Source organism: Botrytis sinoallii (genome assembly GCF_014898435.1).
Source record: "Botrytis sinoallii strain Bc 23 chromosome Unknown BSIN_006, whole genome shotgun sequence".
Lineage (NCBI taxonomy): Eukaryota > Fungi > Ascomycota > Leotiomycetes > Helotiales > Sclerotiniaceae > Botrytis > Botrytis sinoallii.
The window spans coordinates 2,511,699-2,535,684 of NW_024066033.1; the positions used below are offsets into that span (position 1 = coordinate 2,511,699).

The 23,986-nt window shown below is 30.2% G+C and overlaps 1 protein-coding gene across 1 annotated transcript; it reads left to right on the forward strand.

The window, feature by feature from the left end:
• Positions 1-21,695: 21,695 nt before the first annotated feature.
• Positions 21,696-22,729, forward strand: EAF02_004446 (uncharacterized protein; the record flags this gene model as incomplete). The annotated part of the gene is made up of 2 exons (XM_038900494.1): positions 21,696-22,432; positions 22,486-22,729. The coding sequence occupies 2 exons, from the start codon at positions 21,696-21,698 to the stop codon at positions 22,727-22,729; spliced, it is 981 nt and encodes a 326-aa protein (XP_038760201.1).
• Positions 22,730-23,986: the final 1,257 nt, after the last annotated feature.

Sequence of the window (23,986 nt, forward strand, 5' to 3'; positions counted from 1 at the left end):
TCAATATCAATAAACGGTTACAAAGCACTTCGATTAGCTCGAAAGGACAACAAACGAGCAGATCCTATTAAATACAGTTGTATAATTGGGGAGTTGATGTACACAATAGTATACTCAAGATCTGATATAGTTTTTAGTCTAGGAAAACTCAGTTAATATATAAAAGATCTAATAGAATTCTATATAAATCAATTATAAAAAATAATATATTATTTATAAATAACAATCAATTATAAGCTACATTTCGGATTAAAGGGAGTTCAAAATCTAGTAATCTATTCCGATACAGATTACACTAATAATATGGTTAACAGAAAAAGTATATCAGGAATAATTATACTTTTAGAAAAAGGATCAGTATTTTAGATAAATTGAAAATAGAATTTTGTATTAATATCAACAACTGAATCAGAGTATATAGCTCAATCAATTGTAGTAAAACAAGGCTAGTGGTTAGCCCAAATACTTCGAGATATAGGATACAGAAAGTTTGTTATAAAGAACGGATTCATTATTAATATAAAGGGAGACAATCAAAAGGCTATAGCTTTAGTCAAAAACATATAACTAATTAATAGATCAAAGTATATTGATATTATATATTACTATATACAGGATTGTCACGGTGTGAGCTCACGTGATATGCTAGTCCTATCGGAGAGGACCGAAAGGAGTGCTCACACCGGAGTGCAAGTGAGCTAGGGCCTGATCGGGTTAGCTCGCTGTGAAAATTCCGTATATCTTCAATTCAGAAGATCCTGTATTATAGCTCTTTGAACTACATCTTAATCCTCAATCTGAATCTATTATCTGAATCAATATAACTTTATTAGATTAGGGTAAAATTACTAGAACTTTATCCCGCCTGCCTGCTCTTGTGATACTACATAGCTTCTATTTATTAAAATATTGCTTTTGCGATAACTGCTCTGCACCTGTCTGGCTGGTTTGGGGACTCCTCAGAATTTGGCGTTTCTATATTGGAGAACCCCTAGGTTTGGTACTAATACCTCCAATCGGCATCTGCGTATTATGCCGAGCTGGAGGAAACCAACAGATCGCTTGAACGCGAAATTTCCGAATCCCTAGTCCGCGAACATATTCAAACCGCTTTGCACAAACAGGTTGCTACTCAAAACGCTTATCTACTCGATTGTCTTACCGAATCCACATTTATTATATCTATTCATTTGAAAACCGTATCTCCCGAAACTTTTACTGACTTTGTTCCTGAATCTATTATACCTGTTTCAATTACTCGATTAAATGAATATATCCCCAATCCAAAAGAGTTTGATAGTATCTACTCCGATCTGTATAGATTTGTTCAATAGATATATAGAAAATTGAATGCGAATAATGATAGATTTCTAATAACTTCTGCCTGTTTGATTTATATTATTAGAAGATTTATTGGAAAGATATATAAGCTTATATTATCTAAGATCTTTTATGGAATTCCTCAGTTCACCGATTATACCATACTTTTCGAATATCTCAAAAACGCCTTTGAGAATCCTAATCGAATACAAAATATACAGAATAAATTATATGTATTGAAGCAAAGACATCTCGATTTTAGTACCTTCTTTACAAAATTCCAGAGACTCGTTTTAGAAGGAGAGATACCTAATGATACTCTAATCCTGTTTCTATTTCAAGGAATCTTTTACGAATTATAAGATATACTGTTGTATAACCCCGCTTCAACCTGTAAATTTCATTAATATACTAATTATCTACAATAATTCAATAACCAATTCTGTTAATATCAATAACAAGTCCATTGTATTTATTCTATTATTTTCAAAACTTTACTCTGGAGAATAATCGTTGTTCTACCTTTATGACTCACTAGCTCGAAGTCTATTCCTAGAGATTTAATAAATCTGAGTTTAGGAAAAAAGGAATACATTACTAGAAATCTAGGTTTGCAGTGGGAATGCAGCGAATACTATCGCTACAGCTCTGCTAGCCATCTGATATGAGACTACCTGTACCCCGATACTTGTTTTGTTTAACTCTGAGTTATTATTACTACAACCAGTCCTATAAGAATCAGTTTTGTACCAAACAGTTCTTTGAGGGGCCGAGTCCCTATTCATTCCCCACCTCACTTTTCTCCCCGCTTACCAACTAGCTCAGTCAATTCGGGAAACGGGATACGCCTAACCTAAACCGCAATCAGAACGATCCTCCGTGTACTCTCCACTTATCTATTGCTGCTACTTATAGCCTTCCTTTGGAAAATAAACTAAACAATTATATGGATTTAATGATTCTATTCATTACCCTACTCTTAGAAAAAGACACCCTCCTGATATATGCTATAATCGATAGTGGATACGAAGGAATTGCCTTCACAAATCGAAACTGGGTGTCTTCCCAGAAAATATTAGTACACCAATTATCTACAATATTCGAAGTTATAGAATTCAATAAAAATACTCTACCCAACAATCAAGTTATCTCCTATATCCAAATAGGATTCAGAATCAATAATTATATCGAGAAGAAGATCGTTTTGTATGTAACCGAGCTAGCCTACTATTCTATTGTATTAGGGATAGCTTGACTTAAGAAATACAACCCCCGTGTTGACTTCGCAATAAACTTGTTTTAATTTGATAGCTCGTTTTACTACGATTTGTAATACTCCATCCCATCTATCCCACATAAAAACTCTGTCAGATATTCCTCTAAAAGCCTGATCTATATATTTACCTGCCTGTCCTGAAGAGTTAAAAAATAAGGATATAGTCACAATCTCCCTAAAAGCCTATTCAACTTATATCTAATCAGAAATATAAAATGTTTAGATATTAATCGAATAAATCAATAATATTCTAAATAAGAAAAAAAAGATATTCGACCCTAAAGATCTATTACCCGAATTCCAAAAATTAGAAAGATATCTTTTCCCTAAAGAATATAGAGAAGCTATTCCTTATTGATTATATAACTATGAGATCTATTTCAAAAAAGAAGCTATTCCTCTTTTCAACATTTTATATTTTATATCCCACTTTAAATTAAAAGTCTTGAAAGAATAACTGAAAGAGAATTTTAGAAAAGAATTCATCCGGCTAAGCTTTTCCTTTATTGTTTTTTTTATTTTGTTTGTTAAGAAGGTTAATAAAGGTCTTCGGTTTTATATAGATTACTGTGTTTTGAATAATCTTTTAATTAAGGATTGATACTCTTTATTATTAATAAAGGAATCTCTAAATAATCTGAAGGGAATAAAGTATTTCAATAAGATTGATATCATTTCTGCCTTTAACAATATAAAAGTAAAAAAAGGATAGAAATATCTGATTGTGTTCTGTATTCGATTTGGATTATTTGAATCTCTGGTTATACCGTTTAGGCTGATAGAAGTATCCGCAATCTTTTAAAGATTTATTAATGATTCTCTGCAAGAATACTTGGATATATTTTGCATTGTTTATTTGAATAACATTTTGATATACAACCGAACCCGAGAGGAACATGTTTATTATATCTAGAAGGTTCTGTAAGTACTATAGGAAGCCGATTTGTTTGCTAAATTCGAAAAGTACAAATTCCTGAAATCCGAAACCCAAATTCCTAGGCCTTATTATAGAAAAAGATAGTATTCGAATGAACCCAAAGAAAATCAGAATCATTATAGATTGGAAACCGTCTATTATTATAACTGATATTTAAGCGTTTATTGGATTTGCAAACTTCTATTAACGATTTATTAGAGATTTCTCGAAAATTATCAACCCGATAATAAATCTGATCAGAAAGAATACCTTGTTTCTATAGAGCCCTGCCTGTCAAAAAGCATTCGACCGATTGAAGCGAGTGTTCATCGAAGCTCCTATCCTAGCTTCCTTCAATTGGGAAAAGAAAGTTATCTTAAAAACTGATACCTCCAACTATATATCTGCCGGAGTACTCTCCCAATACAACGATAAGGAAGTACTAAAACCTATTACGTTTTCTCTAAAAAACATTCGGTAGTTAAATATAACTACAAGATTTACAACAAAGAACTGTTAACTATCATTCACTATTTCGAAAAATAACGCCCGGAACTGGAAGGCGCCGCCTCCCCAATTCAAATTATCACCGATTATCGAAATCTGGAGTATTTTACCATTATAAAACTATTAAACTATTATCAAGCCTGCTAATCCGAATTTCTATTTCGATTTAATTTCCGAATCACTTATCACCCGAAAAGCTAAATACCAAACCCGATACGCTGATCAGGAGGTTAGAAGATTTTCTTAAGGAGGGGGATAAACGCCTTCTACACCAAAGTCGTATTATCCTGAAACAAGAAAATCTAGATTCCGATCTGTTTCTCATTATTGTTATTCTAATCGAACCCAAGATTGCCAAGAAAGTATACTTCGCTGTAATCACCCGCAACCAAAGAAACCCCAATCCTACCAACACCACTGATTATTTAGATTCCAATAATACTATAACTTTATTAGAAATGGTAAAGTTATAAAGCCTACAATTCTACTTGTTATATCTATACCCAATTCTATAATACAATTAGAAAACTCAAAAATCCTTTTAAACCTTTCTGCCAACCTACTTATCCTGTTCTACAAAGGTTACCAAGCTGACCCTATACCCGAATCTGTTTTGAAATCCCTACGAGAGGGATCCCCAAAACACCCGAAAATCACTCTTGCCGAATATACCGAAAACAATAACCTATTATATTATCAAGGGAAACTATACATTTCTAACCACAACCCCCTGAAAACCTATTTGCTCCGCTTGTATTACAAATCACCCGCTGCCGGTCACCCGCACCGTACCTGAATCTTCGAATTACTGTCCCGAAATTACTACTGGCCTGGATATTACAATTATATTATGCAGTGGGTCTGTAATTATTATAGTTATTATTGTGCTACCCCGAATTATAGAGGCTAGGAGGGAGTTTCTCCGCTTGCTCCTGATCCTGTAGAGAACTTGATAAGATATTTTGATAGATTTTATTATATATCTATCTAAAAATACTGATTTCGATACTATCATGATAGTAATCGACCGATTAACAAAAATGAAATATTTCTTGCCCTGCTATAATATCTGCAATTCCAAAGAGGTTGTCTGCCTATTTCGAAAGAATATCTGAAAGCTTTACAGCTTACCCTTATCCATTATATCTAATCGTGAAGCTCAATTTGTTTCTGAATTCTGAAAATATATTTATAAGCATTTGGATGTAGCTGCCAAGCTCTCGACCGCTTACCACCCCGAAATTGATGGACAAACCGAGAGGGCTAATGTAATGCTAGAGCAATATCTTTAATCGTACATAGCATATTTACAGAATGATTAGGCAGAATAGTTCCCACTTGCCGAATTCTCCATCAACAATATCTAATCCAAAGCACCCGGATAACCCCGTTCTTCTTGAATTATAAGTTCTATTCCCACCTAGACTTCAAATCTATACTATCCCAAATAACCATCCTGTTATATAAAATATTAAAGAATTCATTATTAAAATAAAAACTATTTTTTTGTACTTATAAACTAAACTAACCACTAATCAAGCTTGATATTCGAAGAATACTAATACCTATTGTTCCCTTGCCTATAAATACTTGCCTGGCAACCTGGTCTGATTAAATACTAGAAATATTAAGACCCTATACCTACAAAAGAAGCTCGATTGGAAGAACCTCGGGCTTTTCAAAATCTTAAATCCGGTAGGCCCCTATACCTATAAACTGGAGCTTTCAGTCTCAATGAAGATTCATTCTGTTTTCTATATTAACCTGCTATATTCTGTATATAATGATTCTGTTTCTAAATAATGTAATTCGTCACCACCCCTTATAAAAGTAAACAGCCTCAAGCGTTTTGAGGTTATCGAAATCCTGAACTTTTGTTGGAAAAGAAGAGATTGTAGAGAACCTCGCCTGAAATACACTATCCATTGGGTTAATTATAATATACTGATCGAAAACTTACAAGCTATTTGGAAGACATACAAGAACTGATCTGCAATTTCCATTATAGATACTCTAACAAACCCGATCCCGTTTGACCGGGCCCCGCCTGCCTGTAGATTGTAAATCATAACGTACCGCCTCGATAGAGCTAATCCTTAAAAAGGGGATAATGTTATAATGTAAGTTTATATAATATATTAATTCTATTAAAAAAAACTGAAAGGAATACTCATACTGGAGTATAAGCAAGTTAGAATTCAATTAGATTAACTTATTATGAAAATTCTGTATATCTTCAATTCAGAAGATCCTGTATTATAGCTCTTTGAGCTATGTCTTAATCCTCAATCTGAACCTATTACCCGAATCAGTATAACTTTGTCAGATTAGGGTAAAGTTACTAGAACCCTATCCCGCCCGCCTGCCCCCGTAATACAGGATCTCAAATAAAAGGAAGATTGATATTAGCTATATTTCTATAAATAAAATAGTAGTAGATAAATTAACAAAACTATTAATTAAGAATATATTCAAAAAGTTTATAGAAATATTAGGAATGACAGATTATTATAATTGATCTAAAAGGAATATTAAAAGATATAATTATATAATCATAGAATAAAGGGAGCTAGCCCTAATTAATATTAGTAAAAGCTTTATCCTATATAAAGCTCTTTCTTTTGGAAATAAAAGAATATACTTAATATACTAGTTCTCCTAATACTATCACTTCTACCCTATGCTTTCCATCTTATTCCCTATAGAGAGTCATACTTAAAATATATATATTATTAGAAGATTGGGTGGAAGAGGCCTCTATATTGACTATTTAGTTACGCGTGTAAGCATATTGATCTCCCCATAGTATTATATGAGGGGATCAATATGCCTGTCTATAATTCGTCTAATCTAGCCCATTTAGATAGCTGTATTACTAATCACTATACATGCTTAGCACCAATAACTTCTATTCCTTTTAACATTCCCCTATAGAAATTACCACCTTTGATTTTCCTAATCTTCTGTACCTCTATTATTTCAATTCTAGTATATTTTTGAATCTTTCGAATACTACTTTCGTTAAAGGTTTAGTTATTCTATCTGCTATTATATCCGATATATTAATATAACTAATTATTATCTTTTCTTTTTCAGTAAGATTTCTAATAAAAGTAATAATATATATCAATATGCTTTGATTGTTTATGTAAATGCGGGTTTCTTAATTAAAGCAATTATTTCTTAATTATTGCCTAACAGTTAAATAGTATTTCTGTATATAGATATATATTCAGCCTTTCCAAGATCTTTAAGTACTTAAACTAATTATCTCCTTTACTTAATAAATATCGCCATTAATATATATTTGGATTTAGCACTTGATATCACTACTGAATTCTGCTTTTTACTAGTCTACAATATTGATTTGTTATAGAATATAGCAATTCCCTCAGAAATACTTTTCTGATTATATCGATTACTTATTCAATCTATATCAGTGAAGACTTTTATAGTATCTACTAATAGATTATATTCTTTTATGATTTGGTATTATACTCCCTCGGGTTCGTATTTGAGTTTCTGAATGATTATAGCTCTCAGATATTATATTAAATTCTTTACTCCTATTCCATAGCATTTCGCTGGCTTTGCTATATACTGTAATAGTTAATCTAATATAAAGGAGATATTAGTCTTATATATATTATTGGATGAATAAGATTACCTATAACTTATTGATATTTAATAATATCAATTAGTTTGTTGTTTTTTATAGCAGGTCATAGGTATAAATAATTAATAGCAAAATATCTTCTTAGTATAGTGCTAAGCGTATAAGATTCCGAATTTTGTAAGCATAGCTTTCAGATATTCTTCTTGATTCAATATAAAAGATCTGTTTGCTTGATCTTTTATAATCCTAATGCCTAGAATCTTATTAATCTTCCTCAGATTCTTGATATTGAAATACAATAAAAGTATTATAGAAAACCAATTAAATTGATCTTTTGAGGTTGAGGAAGTAATTATGTTATCGATATATATTAGTAAATTAAATTAGCAAATAGTATACATATAGAAATATAGATTAGTGAGATTTTGGATAAAGCCCCAATTGATTAATTGAGATTTTAAAGTTAACTTCAATCTCGTCTAGTTTGTTTAAGATTATATAAGCTTCTCAATATATATAAAAACATATTTATCTAATATTTTGAATCCCTAAAATAATGCAAGGTATATCTCTTCCTTAAAATGGGATTCTATAAAAGTATTCTTTATATTGAAATATCAGTATTCCGAATTCTCTTTTGTAATGATTACTAAGAATAAGCAGAGTATATCGAGTTGTATTGTAAGAGTAAAGGTTTTGTTATAGTCTTTTCAAGAATTTAACTAAAACCTCTTACTATTAATTATGCCTTAAATCTCTCGATCTTATTATCCTTCGTTTTATTATGAATACCCATTTTGTTGAAACAAGATTCCCTCCTTTCAATAGAATATATTCTTCCTAGATGCCATTTGTAATCAATGAATTAATCTCTTCTTCAATAGCTTATTTTCATTTTTTTTTATATTTAGAGTTCGAGATTGCTTGATGATATGTAATAGGAATGAGGATTCCTAGAATCTATTCTACAGAGAAGGCTGTATCCTTATCTATAGGGTTTCCTAAGATTATTTATAGGTTTTTGGATAGTTTTGTTTTAATACTGTATCAATTCTTAATATAAGCGATATAAAGATTATAATATATTCAATAATATTTCTATCTGGATTTGCTATGAGTATTGCTATTATTGCTTTGATCAGTTTCTGGATATACTTATTTAATCCATTATCATCTCGCTTATGTTTTCGAAAAGAATATCTTTCAGGAATATCTATATCTATAAATGTAATCGGGGTTTTGATTGAGGATTAAGTTATAAATACAGTATCTGATATCTTTGTTTTTATTATTCCTGAAGATAATATTAGATTCTCAAATAGATTGATCTCAATAATATTCTTTTTGCTATCTTTATTGAATTTCTGAATATTATTTATCTTAAATACACTAGGGATTATTATCTTTGGAATCTCAGGGATAGCAGTATCTTATAATGAATCAGATGGGCATTCTGGTTTCTTGTGTACTTTGTAAGGTTTATTTTTAGATTTCTTATCAGAAACGATATTCTTTGTACTTTGAGGATCTGATACTGAGTTTCCTTATTCTCAAGTTTAAATCTTCTTCCTTTTGGATTCGTTTATAATTATTCGGCTTATTTATACAATATAATCTAATTCCAATAAATATACTCTAATATATCTATTAATTGTAACCAAGTATTCCACAAAGATACCTTCTCGAACTATATCTCGTAATTTGTTGTATCATTGATCCTTAGGATTATCTTTAGATTAATATATATATAATACTTGCTTTTCTATATTCTATAATAACTGATATCCGGGGTTGATCTTATGAACACTTCGATTGGGCTGATTACATTGTTATCAATGATCGATCCAGTATTTGTTCTATTCCTACAGTATACATCATATTTAATAGCTTTATCCCAGAATTCCAGTGGCAATCCGGATTCCTTTAGTATAGCTTTTATATTGGCTTCGGCAATATCAATATTTCTCTCGGCAACTCCGTTCTGATAAAATGATACTATAATATTAATTCTGATCAAATCCCAAAATTCCATTTTTTAATAGTTTGAATTAGCTTTGGTATTGTTGGTATCACCATGGGGATGGTGAAGACAATATAGTACTATGGTTCACACTGTTGTAATATTGCTTCCTGTTCTAAAAGCTAAAGGCTACGAAACGTACGATATAGTGTTGGTGCGCTAGCGCCTGCACTAGTGCGATCACATGGCTCCTGTCATATGATCTCTGTCCCAACACTGGTAACTCTTTAAAGTCGTCGGATCGTATCCTTTCTAGCTAATCCCTTTCTTTCTCCCTCTCCCTCTCCATGAAACCATCTTTCACATAATCCTTATCCCAATCAACCTATTCCTATTTGTGGAAAACCGTTTTCTCTATCTTTATTATTCAGATAAACCAATCCCACATTATAATAGCTAGGCAAAAACAAGCTAAAGAGCATGCTTGTTCTCCGCCTCCTTTCATACCTCCTCCCATACCTCCTCTTCCGCTGCCATTCTTATTTCCACTACATCCTCCTTGTGAAAAACCTCTTCCTCTACCTTTATTTTCTTTTTCTCCACCCTTATTCGAACCATCCTTACTATCTGACAAATCACTATCTGATAGTAGTGCTGGATTTTCGGAAAGAGGGGGTGCTGAATTGATTCGTTAATAGATATTTCGAAAAGAGAGGGTTCTGGTACTATTCTGTTTAATATGCTTATAGATCGGAATGAAAACTCTTTATCTTCAAGTGCATCAGCAATCTCTTTATTTATCCACACTCTGTATAGTGATCGAATTGTATCAACTAAAGCTTCGTAAACAGGTTGTATTGTATAAATGTAATGCTTTGTAATAAACAAGTTATATGAGTATAGCTCATATCGAAGCTTGTATAGCAAATACATACCGAGAGCTTGAAAATGCTTTGGTATAAAATATTTGAATATTTGAAAATAATCCAATTATAATTTGTTATCGAAATAGTTTTTTCGCTGATATTCGTATAGCTTGTATTTATAGAAATCTCTAATCTTCTTTATATTCATTTTAGTAAGATTGATAAAGTGATCTAGCTATTTTTTAGTCAATCTTTTATCTTTATATTTCAGTTTGTACTTTATGGAATCGTTTTTATATAATCCTGTTATATTGATGAATAGCAGGTAGGAAATGAGGTGAGATATCGAAATATAACTTTATCAAAATTTAACAAACTTGTTGCTTTTTCGTAGAAAATATGTATTTGCTTAACTCGAGCTGATAACTATTGGTTCGTATTCTTTAATGTATATTGTTTTTAAAGAATAAAATGTAAACTAAGATTAATTGTAAGGGTCATCGTCATATTGTTAACTAAACTCGGTTTTTGTTAATATTAAATCATATTAGATTAATGCTGAACACAAAAACTGTTGCCACATTACTGACGGTTCTTATTTATATAAGGGCAGGTATCAAATCATATTGTTTTGATATAAGAGCTTATATTTTTTTTAAAGAAATATTAATTTTAATCACAAACCCATATTACATTTGAAATTAAGGTGTCAGGCTCCTGATCTATGATATTACTGATCAGTATTGGTATCACTATAGGGATGGTGAAAACAATATAGTACTATGATTCACACTGTTGTAATATTGCTTCCTATTCTAAAAGCTAAAGGCTATAAAACGTACAATATAGTGTTGGTGCGCTAGCGCTTGCACTAGTGCGATCACATGGCTCCTGTCACATGATCCCTGTCCCAACCGGTATATTATCAATCCGAACAGCTATTATCTTATTATTAATATCAAATTCCAATTTGGTTTTTCATTTCTTTAATCTTAATATAACTTTATCTTTTGTTTTTTAAAATTAAAATTCAATTCATTTTTATCTAGCTATCTATAATTAATAGAAAATAGCGGTTTCCTTATAATGATTTTGGGAATGGGTTAGTAATATCAAAGTGAATAAACTCTAGTCTTTTTATCTTATAAAGACTGAATTATTTCGGGATTAGATTCTTTATTTTGGTGAGTATACAAATTTTGCATATAGAAATCTTAAATAGAACTTTGATTAGCTTTCTTAATATAATAACTTTATAAAGATTCTGTATTTTTTTGGGTTAAGATGGTTAAATCATTTATACTATAATAGATAAGTTTCTAGATTCTTTTTGGTTTTGTCTAAAGAGATATTTAGAATAATCTTATTTGGCTTAATATTACTAATGATCTCTGTATTCGATAAAGCAATATCTTTATATCCTTTTGCGATATTCGAGATTATATAAATTCCTCTATTCATTTTTGCTTTGATAATATTTATTCTATTCTTTCGAAAATATATACAATCTGAATTAAACCTGCCCTTGAGTTTAGCTTTACAGATCTTCTTGTTAAAGAGGAGATTAATTTCTAATCCCAATACATATAATATTTTTGAGAATAAAACTATATCTTCATTTTCCAGTTTCATTACAGCAATACCTATCCGATTATAGTATATAATTTTTTTATCGATTTTTATTATCTTTCTCTTTATTTTCTTAATATTTCTAAAAAAAAAAAAGTTGATTAGATATATGTAAGAAAGCATTAGTATCTATATACCAATAAAAAGGGATAATCTTATGGACAAGCTCTTTAGATATACAGCATTTTTTGTTATCAGATTTTTCTTTGCTTTCTAATAAATCAAGATTAACTAGAAGGCTCTTGCTATCTGCAAGATAAGCTTGATTATTCTTCTTAGAAAATAACACTTTGATTATCTTTTTAAATATTACTCTCTATTACTAGGCTTTATAGTATTTGTAGATTAGAGCTTATGCAAATAAAAGATCTTTGTAATTATATAAAAAGTGTTCTTCTTACTTATATAAATAATAAGCAGAGGATTTTATATTATTATTTTATTTTTGCTTTTTAAATAAGCTTAATCCTCTACATTCTCTTTATTGATCCAAAATTACATACTTTCCATTAATAATATAAACTTGTTCTATCTCTTTAATGCTAAGTTCTTTAGCTATAAAATACTTAATCTTGTTTTCAACTGCTAGTATACTTTGAATATTTATAATATCGATTGTTATTTGGTAATTAATTGATAAGCTTCTTGTAAGGATTAAAAAGAAAGCTTAATCTTTATATGAATCTTTGAATATAGAATTGATTGCACTAAACTTATATTGATATTCCTTAAGCTTATCCTAGACTTTAATAATAATTATCTCTGGTTGATTTGAGGGTTTGAAGATAAATGTCTGAATTATTGTTAGGTACAAGTTTACTATAATATTACTTATTCTTGAGTATTTGGATTTCAGGTAATTTTATAATATATGTACTATATTGTATTCATCGGCTAACGCTTTATTGTTATTACTAAGCGATCTGTATATATATAAAAATACACTAGCTTTATTCTTTAAATATATAATTTTCTTTTTAATATTGAGTTTGATATATATTATTATAATATCTTTAGTAATTAAGAAGATTTTAGTATTATCAATCTTCATCCTAAGTTCTCTGATCCTTACATAATCCTGAAGTATAAATTCAATTGTATAAAACCAATCCTTTCCTCTTAATTATATTTTTATTTACCGGAATCATCTCTTATAAGTCTCTTGAATAAAAATTGGGATATACTTGGCTTGTTTCTTGATATTATTTATTTTGGTATTTGTACAGAGAATTTGCAGAGTTTTTTCTTTTTTTTTTTTTTTTTTTTTTTTTTTCTGTATAAACAATATCATACAGATTTGTAATTATAAATATATAAATATAAATAACACTATATATTCTTCAACTTTACAAGTTAATAGTAATAATCAATCGTAGTATTATATACTGATCGTAAGGTAGTATCGTGCACTCTTCAACTCTGTGAGCTGGATATAAGGTAGTGCTGTGCACTCTTCAGCTCTGCGAGCTGAATATAATATTGATCACATCAATTCTATCCAAAGGCCATACTAACCGGGTCTCATAATCTATTAGAAGATTGGGTGGAAGAGGCCTCTATATTGACTATTTAATTATACGTATAAGCATATTGATCTCCCCATAGTATTATATAAGGGGATCAATATGCCTGTCTATGGTTTGTCTAATCTAGCCCATTTAGGTAGCTGTATTACTAATCACTACACGTGCTTAGCACCGGTAACTTCTATTCCTTTTAACATATATATAATTTAAATCGATTTAAGCTTATTCTAAAAATTTTAGATTTTTAGGATTTTTCTATATTGAGATCTAAAGCTTTAAAATATCGATTTTTTAATTTGTATAGAAATCACATACAAATTTGAAAATTTTATAAAATCTTTAATAACTTTTTAATAAAAATTGCTAAAAATAAACTATAAAATTTTATTAGAAATTTATAGTATATTTTATGTAGAAGATTCAGAAAAAATAGAAAATTTCTTATAAATAAATATTTAAAGAAGTATTCTCAAAATGACAGAAATTATTTATACTTGTTGATATCACCATGGGAATAGTGAAGTAATATAGTACTAATGATTCACATTGTTGTAATATTGCTCGAGGTTTTAAAAGCTAAAGGCTACGAATGTATATGCTATAGTGCGGGGGCGCTAGCGTATGTGTTAGTGCGGTTAGTTATATGATTCTTATCCCAATACTGGCAATTCTCTAAAATCATTGTATCATGTTTTTTCTAGTTAATATCCTTTTCTCAGTATAACTATTTGTACTACTAATCTTTTTCAATTTATTCCATAACCTTAATTTTTATGGTATTATTGTTAATCAAGTTCTTTAAGGCTTGATATGATTTAGATTTAGTTATTATATTTGCTGGGTTAGATTCTCTATTAATCTATTTGATTTCTACAATCTTCTATTTCTTGTATACCTTTCGAATTGTTATTATATTGATCATTAATTTCTTTTCGGTAATTATATTAAACTTTGTGAGACAGTTGTATAATGATCTCGAGTTGATACATATAACTAATGGTATCTTGCGATTTGGAAAGATCTTATCAAGTGTATTTTTGATTGTTGTGTTAATATCAAAGTTTAAAATTATATTATAAAGCTTTGATGTTAGTATATTCTTAGTAATTTTTTTATATTTGATTGATGATTAATAAATGATATTAGTTCTATTGAATTTGTTTATTAAAATGATAATATATTTAATCTGGGAGGATAAATCTTTGTTGTTAATAAAGAATGTATTTATGAATATAATCAATTTAAGAGAGTTTATATCAAATGGAATAAATTATAATTCTCTCTCTAAATTATCAATCTGTTATTGAATATGTTTATTGAGCGTATTAATATCTTTTTTTTTTGGGTTGATTGTTTGTATTATATATAATAAGTCAAAAACTGCCTCTGGTTGATATATAGTTGTTATATATGCTTCTCGAGTGTATTGTACAACATACTAGTCTTTTGCTATCGCCGACTTTCTGAGCTTGTTGTGTGTGCTTTGTATGTCAGATGGTTTTGAATTTATTAGATGAAGGTTTTTGTATTGTTTCTTTTGGTTGAAATAGATCGTACTATTATTCTATTGAGTAATCAGATTACTATTAAATTTAAGTAATGTATCTGATATGAGTATCTTACGTTCTTTTGCTGTGAATTTAGTGTTTCTGAGTTTAGTTTGTTTACGATCTGTAAATACTTTATTAGCTATAATGAATATATTATTTATTTGTAATTTAATAATGCTAAATATTATATTGTTTTTAGTTGTATATAACAAATATAGATTGTAGGTCGATTATATCATCTTGAGAGTATTGGTATAATGCTTGTGGTAAATGCTAAACTAGTGATTGCCTGTTTTCGGGATATTATATAATAGTTGTATAACTTGTAGGATAAAGTTTTTTGGAATATTCATTTTTGGTGGTGGTTGAGTATAAAATTTCTGAACTAAGTTTGATGTCGATTGTGTATATGCTTGTGTGATGTTGTGAATATTTATGGTTATTTTGTTTTTGGGTAGTATTGCTATTACTATTAGTATAATATATTGGCTGATGTATTGTATTGTTGGCGATTGTATTAAAATAGTATCTTTTCCTTGATCTTTTTATGCTTGTATGACTAATTGGGATTTGGGAAATGTTTTATTAGTTTTTTTATTCTTAATCTTATCAATAAAACGAGAGTTAAAAATCCTTATACTTATGGGGATATCTGCAATCTTTATGAGTTGGAAAATACCGTTTTCCATAAATCCATTGATCTCCTTTTGTTTTGATTTTATGAAAATTGTTGATAGTAAGATATCAATAGATATTGTATAGTATTCAATATGCTATATATCGTTAGACTCATCTTCCTCTGATAGAAAAATCGACAAATCCGGTGAGTGTTTTGTGGATTCGATATTTTCTTTTTTCGTAAAAAGTGTTGATTATATTGGAATTACTATTTGAGGGATTTATTGTTATTGAGGTTGGGGGTTTTTGAATATATTTAAAAGGGTTTCCTCTGAATTCCTATTCCTGATAGTAGCTAGTAAAGGAATAGATATAACTTTGCTAGATTTTGGTAAAATTGTTTTGTTTATATTAAGTATAGTAAGTTGCTCTTGCTATATCAATCCAACTTGTATAAATAATATTTATACTAATTTGGCAGGTGATTGGGGTTAATCCTGAGGCTGATTCTATATATCCTTTATATGAGGTTTAATCTGAATAATACGGAATTCCATTGGTTTGCTTAGTAGTCGTATTGTATATGTCTTATCTTTTATACCCAATAAATAATATAATCCTATCTATCCTTTATATTCTCTTTATACCCAAATCTTCGAATTGATAGGTAAATCGTATAAAGCTATTGTAGATAATCCATTTCGCTGACTTAAAGTGTCAGATACTTATCGTATCACTTATAGTTTATAAATCTTATTTATTGCTTTCTTGATCATTAATTGTTATTATAGAATTGTAGATGCAGATAGATTAGATTCAGATATCCACGGATATACTTCAAAGACTAGAAGTATTAAAACTAATTTGTCTAGTTCTGTAGTATTGTTTATTGCTTTTATAGTTATTTGTAACATTATCTCTTTTGTAATAAAGTTATTGAGCTTATCGAAGATGATAGTATACACTCTCTTAATAATTGTATGATAGTATTCAACTATGCTAATTAATCAATGTGCTTCAATTGGTATACTCTTTGTTCTTATCGATATGATCATAGCGTATTAAACGAATTCCTTGCTTACAAAGTTCTTCCCAGTATTATATATAATAAAATCTGGTGGATCGGTATAAATATTTATCCAGTATTTTCGAAGTATATCGAAAGTGTATTTTGCGGTAATGTTGTCCAGCCATTATGTAGCTTGGAATCGTATATCTTTATTAATGATATATAGAATAGGATGAATATTAATATATATAATATCAATTATTATTGAGTAATTAAAGTCAATATTATCTTGTAGATTGAATTTAAATCGATCCAGTGATTTTCTATACTTTTGATAATATTGATAGAACTTGTTGAGCTTATCAATCTCGGCTTTTGAGATGTCATTGTAGCTAGCTTGCTATAGTATTTGTAAAAGTCTATATACCAATGAATGATTAAAGTAATGGTGTAGGCATTATAGTTTTGTATTGGTAAGATAATATTCACTACTTTTAATAGTTTGTTGTATGAATTGCTGTATATTTATTTGCTATAGTAGAACTATATGCTTGTTGTGTCGAATGTAAGGGTAACTTTCTTCTGTTCTTGTAATAACAGTGTCGATAATGTTATTGTAGTATATGCCGAAACGATCTATATTATTAAATGATAATAGGAATAGTGTTTCTGTATTCATAATATGAAATTCAATAATTTCTAGGGGTAGGTAAAGTTTGACTAATCCGAAAGATTCAGCTCTTCCAATCCTGAATACTATATTTGCAATTCCTGCTCTGCTTTTATCTAAAATAATATCCTCGATAGTTATTTTGTATGCTATATATTGATTGAATTCTATTGTGAACCATTTTACTGTAGTTGTATTAATAATAATACTTTTGAATTTTTTGAAGTCATATCCATTTATAAATATAGTTTCCTTCTGAGTTCAGTATATCAAAACATAAATGAGTATTTTATTAGCCAATCTTATTGTAATCTCTTTACCATTAATAAGTTTGTTTTGAATAATAAAGTTTGAATATAGTTTTTGTTTTAATAAATCTTAAAGTTTATATTAAGCAAAGTAAACTTTGATCTCCTTATTAATATTAATATCAGATTTCTCAATATCATCTTGATTGGGATCTTTGTATTCAATAAGAAACTGCTTAAAACCTTTATCAAAGTTGTTATTAATATTTTTAAACTGCTTTTTGTATTTGTGTTATGATTTGTTGTGCTTCTCTTTGTTGTATCTGGTTAATCAACAATTATTCTTTTTGTAAATAAAATATTTCTTTTTAGTTTATAATTTGAATAATTGTTGATTACTTTGTTCAAATCCTTTATTCTGATTGTATTCTTTTTTATATTGATACTTTCGGTTGGTGTAGAATGTTATGTTTTTGTTCGGATAAGTCAGTTTTTATATTATAATAATTGAATAAAGTTCTTTAAGGAGATTTGGTATATTATTAGCTAGGCGAAAACAAGCTAGAAAGCATACTGGTATTGGTGTATATACGTTAATGATCTTTTGATGAAATAAATCCTTTGTTCTAATCATATTACTGAATTCTTTATATAAGTAATGTAATCTTGTTATTATCTGTTATAAATAATGAATAATTGATTTCTTATTATTCTTTGATTGTATTATCACACTCTTTAATATAACAACTTCTCATTACCATATGATATTCCTTTTGTACTTGGGGCCTTCGAATATATTCATAAACAATTTACAAATCTTTTATATCAATATCGGCATAGTCTCTAAATTCATATAATAGAAATCAAGTACTATATCAACAAGTATAGCAGAAAATGCTTTTAGAAATAGATTGTTAGATAATCAATATATTAGCAATTGTTAAGGAATATATTGAATTTGTATATGAAATTGTTATCTTGTTTGCTGTATTTGTTATCTTTATCATAAAGTTTTATAAGATTTCTAAGAAGTTGATTAATATTTATAACTCTTAATAATGGATTTGGGAAGATCTCCAAAATATTATAATTATATCCTGAATCACCTTCTCCTTTTCCTCCTATATTGCTTTTACCTTCGCCGCTGCTATTCCTATTATAATTACCTTATAGGAAATCGTTTTCTTTGTCTCCATTACCTCCTCCTCTTTTTCCTTTACTCGAATTATTATTATTATCAAATGAATCACTGGATAATTGATTACCTCTCTTTTATAATAATGGAGACGGTTGTAATAATAGAGGGTCGGATTATCAAAAAGGTATTTCGGGTTGAAATTGTTTATACTGAACTGGCCGTGAAGGTAATGGTTTCTTTTGATTATAGAATAAATATGTGGGTAAGTTGGGTTTATTATTTTCTTGTAGAAAGCCGGTATTAGATTGGGGAACGGATTTATAGTAATAGGGTACTTGTGATTTTGATAATGCTTTTTATCTAATATCAATACCTTTTCCTTTACTATCTAAAAGGCTGAATCCTGAAATTGTCGCGATCTGAGATAGAACACTTGATAACTGCGATAGTCTGTATTGATTGAAATCTGATGGTCCGGGCTGATCATTTACTTGAAATACCTCGAATTCTTTTAATAATATATATACAAAAGCTCGAATATCTTTTTTATCTATTCTCTTTTGTATACTTTTCGATTGAAATATAAATCCCTTATCTACAAATATATCCATAATCTTTTTATCTAATTATTCTTTATATAGTAATCAGATTGTATCAACTAAAGTATTATAAATAGATCGTATTGTGCAGATCTTGTATTTTGTAACAAATATGCTATACAAGTATAGTTCGTATCTCAACTTGTATAAAAAACGCATATCGACTATTTGAAAATATTCTGAATTGAAATATTCAAATTCGCGAAAGTAGTTCGACCATAGCTCGCTGTCATAATACTTCGATTGTTGATATTCATAAAGTTTATACTTACAAAAATCCCTAACCTCTTTTATACCTACTTTCTTTATAAGATCAATAGGGTTGTTCTGTCATTACTCAACCATTATATTAAAATTATCAATTGCAATAACTAATAGTATAATCGATTTGGCCACACTTCCAACATCGTTATCGTATTTAAACTTATACTCCGCAAAGTCGTCTTTATAAGATCCTGCCATATTGACAGATAGCAGATAGATAATAAGGTAAGATGCTTAAATATAACTTTGTTAAAATCCGGCAAAGTTGTACTTATTCATTAAAAAATGGTGCTTAGCTTGAGCTGATAGTTATTGATTCGTATTTTTCAATATACATTGCCTTAAAGAATAAAATGTAGATTAAGATTGATTGTAAGGGTTGTTGCCACATTACCAACTAAATTTGATTTGTTAGTATTAAACCACATTGGATTAATGCTGAACACAAAAACTGCTGTTATATTGCCGACAGTCCTTATTCATATAAGGACAGATATCAAACCATATTGCTTTAATACAAGAACTTATATCTCTTCAGAAAAATACCAACCTTAGTTACAAATCTATATTATATTTGAAATTAAGATGCCAGGCTTTTGATCTGTGATATCACTAATCAGTGTTGATATCACTATAGGGATGGTAAAATAATATAATACTAATGATTCATATTATTATAATATTACTCGAGGTTCTAAAAGCTAAAGGCTATGAATGTATATGCTATAGTGCGGGGGCGCTAGCGTATGCGCTAGTGCGGTCAGTCACATGATCCCTATCCCAACAATACTATTCTAAACTCACTATAACGTGTTTTATCAGTGAGTGGTTCATATCAGTGAATGGGTCACTTATTTTACATACAAAATTCGTCTGTGCGTAACCGTGCACTTTCTTTATTTATGGATATAATTTTCTGAAAATTTGATACAAAATACTTGAATATATAAGAATCTCAAAAATCTAATTAGTTTTAGGAAATTCGAATTTATAAAGTTGTTATTATAAAAATAGTTTTTTTGTAACGAAAATCGTAACAATTTCCTTTTTTTTTTAGAAAATGATAAAACTATTTTATAAAAATTAGATCAATAGAAAATCTAGATTTTAATTATTTTTTAAGATCTTTTATTCAAGAAAATAATGATTGGTTATTAAAATATTAATATTTTAAGAAGCTTGATTTAGGTGATTTTCGAAATGACCCATTCACTGATATGAACCACTCACTGATAAAACACGTTATACTATATCTTTATATCTATTAATTTTTTGAATTTTTTTTTTTGAATTTCTATATAGATTTAAATTCAAAACTTTCAAAAAGATATACAGTTTTCTTTTAATAGTTGTTGTTAAAAAGTTATTAAAGATTTTATAAAATTTTCAAATTTGTATGTAATTCTTATACAAATTAAAAAATCGATATTTTGAAATTCTAAATCTCAATACAGAAAAATCCTAAAAATCTAAAAATTTTAGAATAAGTTCAAAACGATTTGAATTATATATATATAAATTTTCAATATATTTTATTCATAAATAAGAAAGTTAGAAATTCCATTTTTGGTGTGAAAAGTGGTCGAAAAGTGGCCCAAAACAGGGGTGGCCCGAAAGTAGGGTAACCGACTTAGTGTTTATTAATAAGTTTATGTCTGCGAAGTCCAGCACCTTGCTGACTAACCTTGATGTGGAAAAGCTTCTTCATTGTCACATCATTGCATTCCTTACAAAGTCTTTATTCAAGAACCTACCTAGGTAGGTAGGCAAGATCCTTCCATTCAGATGTCACAGTGAATACTACAGTACAAAGCTAATTTGATGCAAAACTCATTTCAGATAATTATTTTCTAGCATCTTTTATAGCTTCCACTCTAGTAGGAGTAAAAATCGAATTTATCACTCCTTCAAAATACGCTTTTAATCCCTTTTCTCATTCCGTTTGCATTTCAGACAAATATTCTTGGACTCGGCCGCACAATCATGTCCGATTCATCAAACTGGAGAGTTCGCGCCCCAGCAAATACAAGCTCTGAATCCAGACCAACAAACTGGTCCAACCAAGAACCTAGAGATGATCGCCGTCAAAGACAACCTATCGTACCTCTCGCAGAACGAAGCCGGGCCGAGGACGTGAAGGTCCACAGACCAGAACGACAAAATGAAGAGTCGTCTGAAACTCTCCAGGCCATCGCAGAAGGTCGTCGTGTCTATTTGGGGAACTTGCTTTATACCACTACACCAGATGTTATTAATGCATTTCTTACCAGAAACGGCGTAGCTTCTGTCAAGAATGTTCATATATCTATTGATCCTTTCACGGGCCGTTGTCCAGGATATTGCTTCATTGAGTTTGCAGAGAAGGAGGTAGCAGATAAGGCTATGCAAACTTTGGAGGGCCTTACAATATCGGGTCGACCGGTCAAATGTCGTCCTTGTCGACCTAAGGGAAATGTTAGGCGTGGTGGTCCAGATCAAGGGACGGGTAGCGAGAATAACAATTCTAGCTATAATCGCTGGGGCAACTGGGAGTCGAGGGCTAGGGACTCGCAACACGATAGACTTGCGGGACAAAGCGGACCAAATGATGCGTTGAGACATTTCCAGGTTTCAAAGGCTAAAGAAGAAGGTAGACAGTTGTATGTTGGTGGGTTGCCTAGAATGCTGGATCAGACGGAGAATGAATTGGAGATTCGATCTATCTTCGATGGCTTCGAAATGTAAGTTTATCTTGGCTGTCTCGGATCTGACTACCGGTGTTAATATTTTCTAGCGATGGAGTGAGTAAGAGGGTGAGCCCTCGTGAAAACGATCTGGATGATAGACGAAACTTTTGTTTTGTTGATTTTGTCAGCCGCGAGGAGGCTGAAGAGGCTATGCGAGCTATCGATGGTACATCCTACAGAGATGCTCCGTTGAAGGTCTCGATGTCAATTACGAAGTCTCAAAGGGACAGAACTGGTAACGGGGGATTGGGAATGGGAATGGGAATGGAGAGAAACTCGCGATGGGAATAGGTAAACTGTGATAACGGTCATCTGGATACGTAAGTGATTATCGCGAGTCAATCAATCACCAATTCGTCTTGTATGGCTAGAGATCAACCAAGTGTACTCTTATCAAAAGATTGGATCATTCAGTGTAGCCAGAATCGATAATTCGAATAGTAATACCCAAGTTGCATTAATTTATTTCTTGGATCATTCAACATCAATACAGCGGGTTCTTAAAAGTCATTGATTTACATTATTGTAAACACTGGCTGATTGCATATAATCTGGTGAACCTTGACTGGAATACATATTGCTTGTATTCTTGAATGTATGGAGGATGGTAAAATTGCGAGGTTGAATGAAGTACTAGGACTGGGAGTTTGAATATCTTCTATGACTTTTCTTTCACTTGAGACTTGGAATTTCCATACTTTACATAGGAGAATACGTGTTAGAGAACTCGACTCTTCGACTCTTTGAAAGCGTATTGTTTGATGTAAATATTATTTTTTTGGTAGTCAATATGAATCAGGATATTGAAATGTGAGGGGTGGGCTCGTCGACTAGATGGTGATCACCAATGGGTGCATACATTGACGGGACGCTTCCCAACTTTCGGATTTTTAATAAATTCATTGTTCAATTGTTTGATATCAGAATTAACACTGTGATTGTCCTGTCTCTAATCAATAATCATAACAATTCCTAGAATAGGTACATAATTTGATATATCAAAAGATATTCTCAAGTCTGTTTTTGCAGTGTACCGCTAATCCGTATATCCACTGGCGGATTAATGGATTAAAAGAACTGGTAGAAAGTGGGCACAAAGGTAAAGGATTGACTGGCGCTGGATGATTATGAAGGTTTTTGGTGTGGAAGAGGAGAAGATTGAGGCGAAACTTTTATGAGAAATGGAGAGTGGGTAGTGTGTGAAAGAGGGGGTTCTATATGGGAAAGGTGACTTATGAATCAATATTAGAAGGAAATCAGAGAAGAGGATGTTTTCGATATGAGCCCTCAGTATAAATAACATGAGTTAAAATCATGATACATATACCTCACTCCTATCAAGGGAATATTACTGAGCAATCAGTAACAACTGACATAGCACCTGGAATTCCAGATACCGCGTAGACTCTCGCAACACTACCCACTCCTTCCTTGACCGCAAGTATCCCTCCGTTTCTAGATCTTCACTCACTGTGGCAATATGGAAATTTCGCGAAAAGATGCATCTTGGTCCAGACCATACTTTATGCTAACTTTCTGATGATCGTC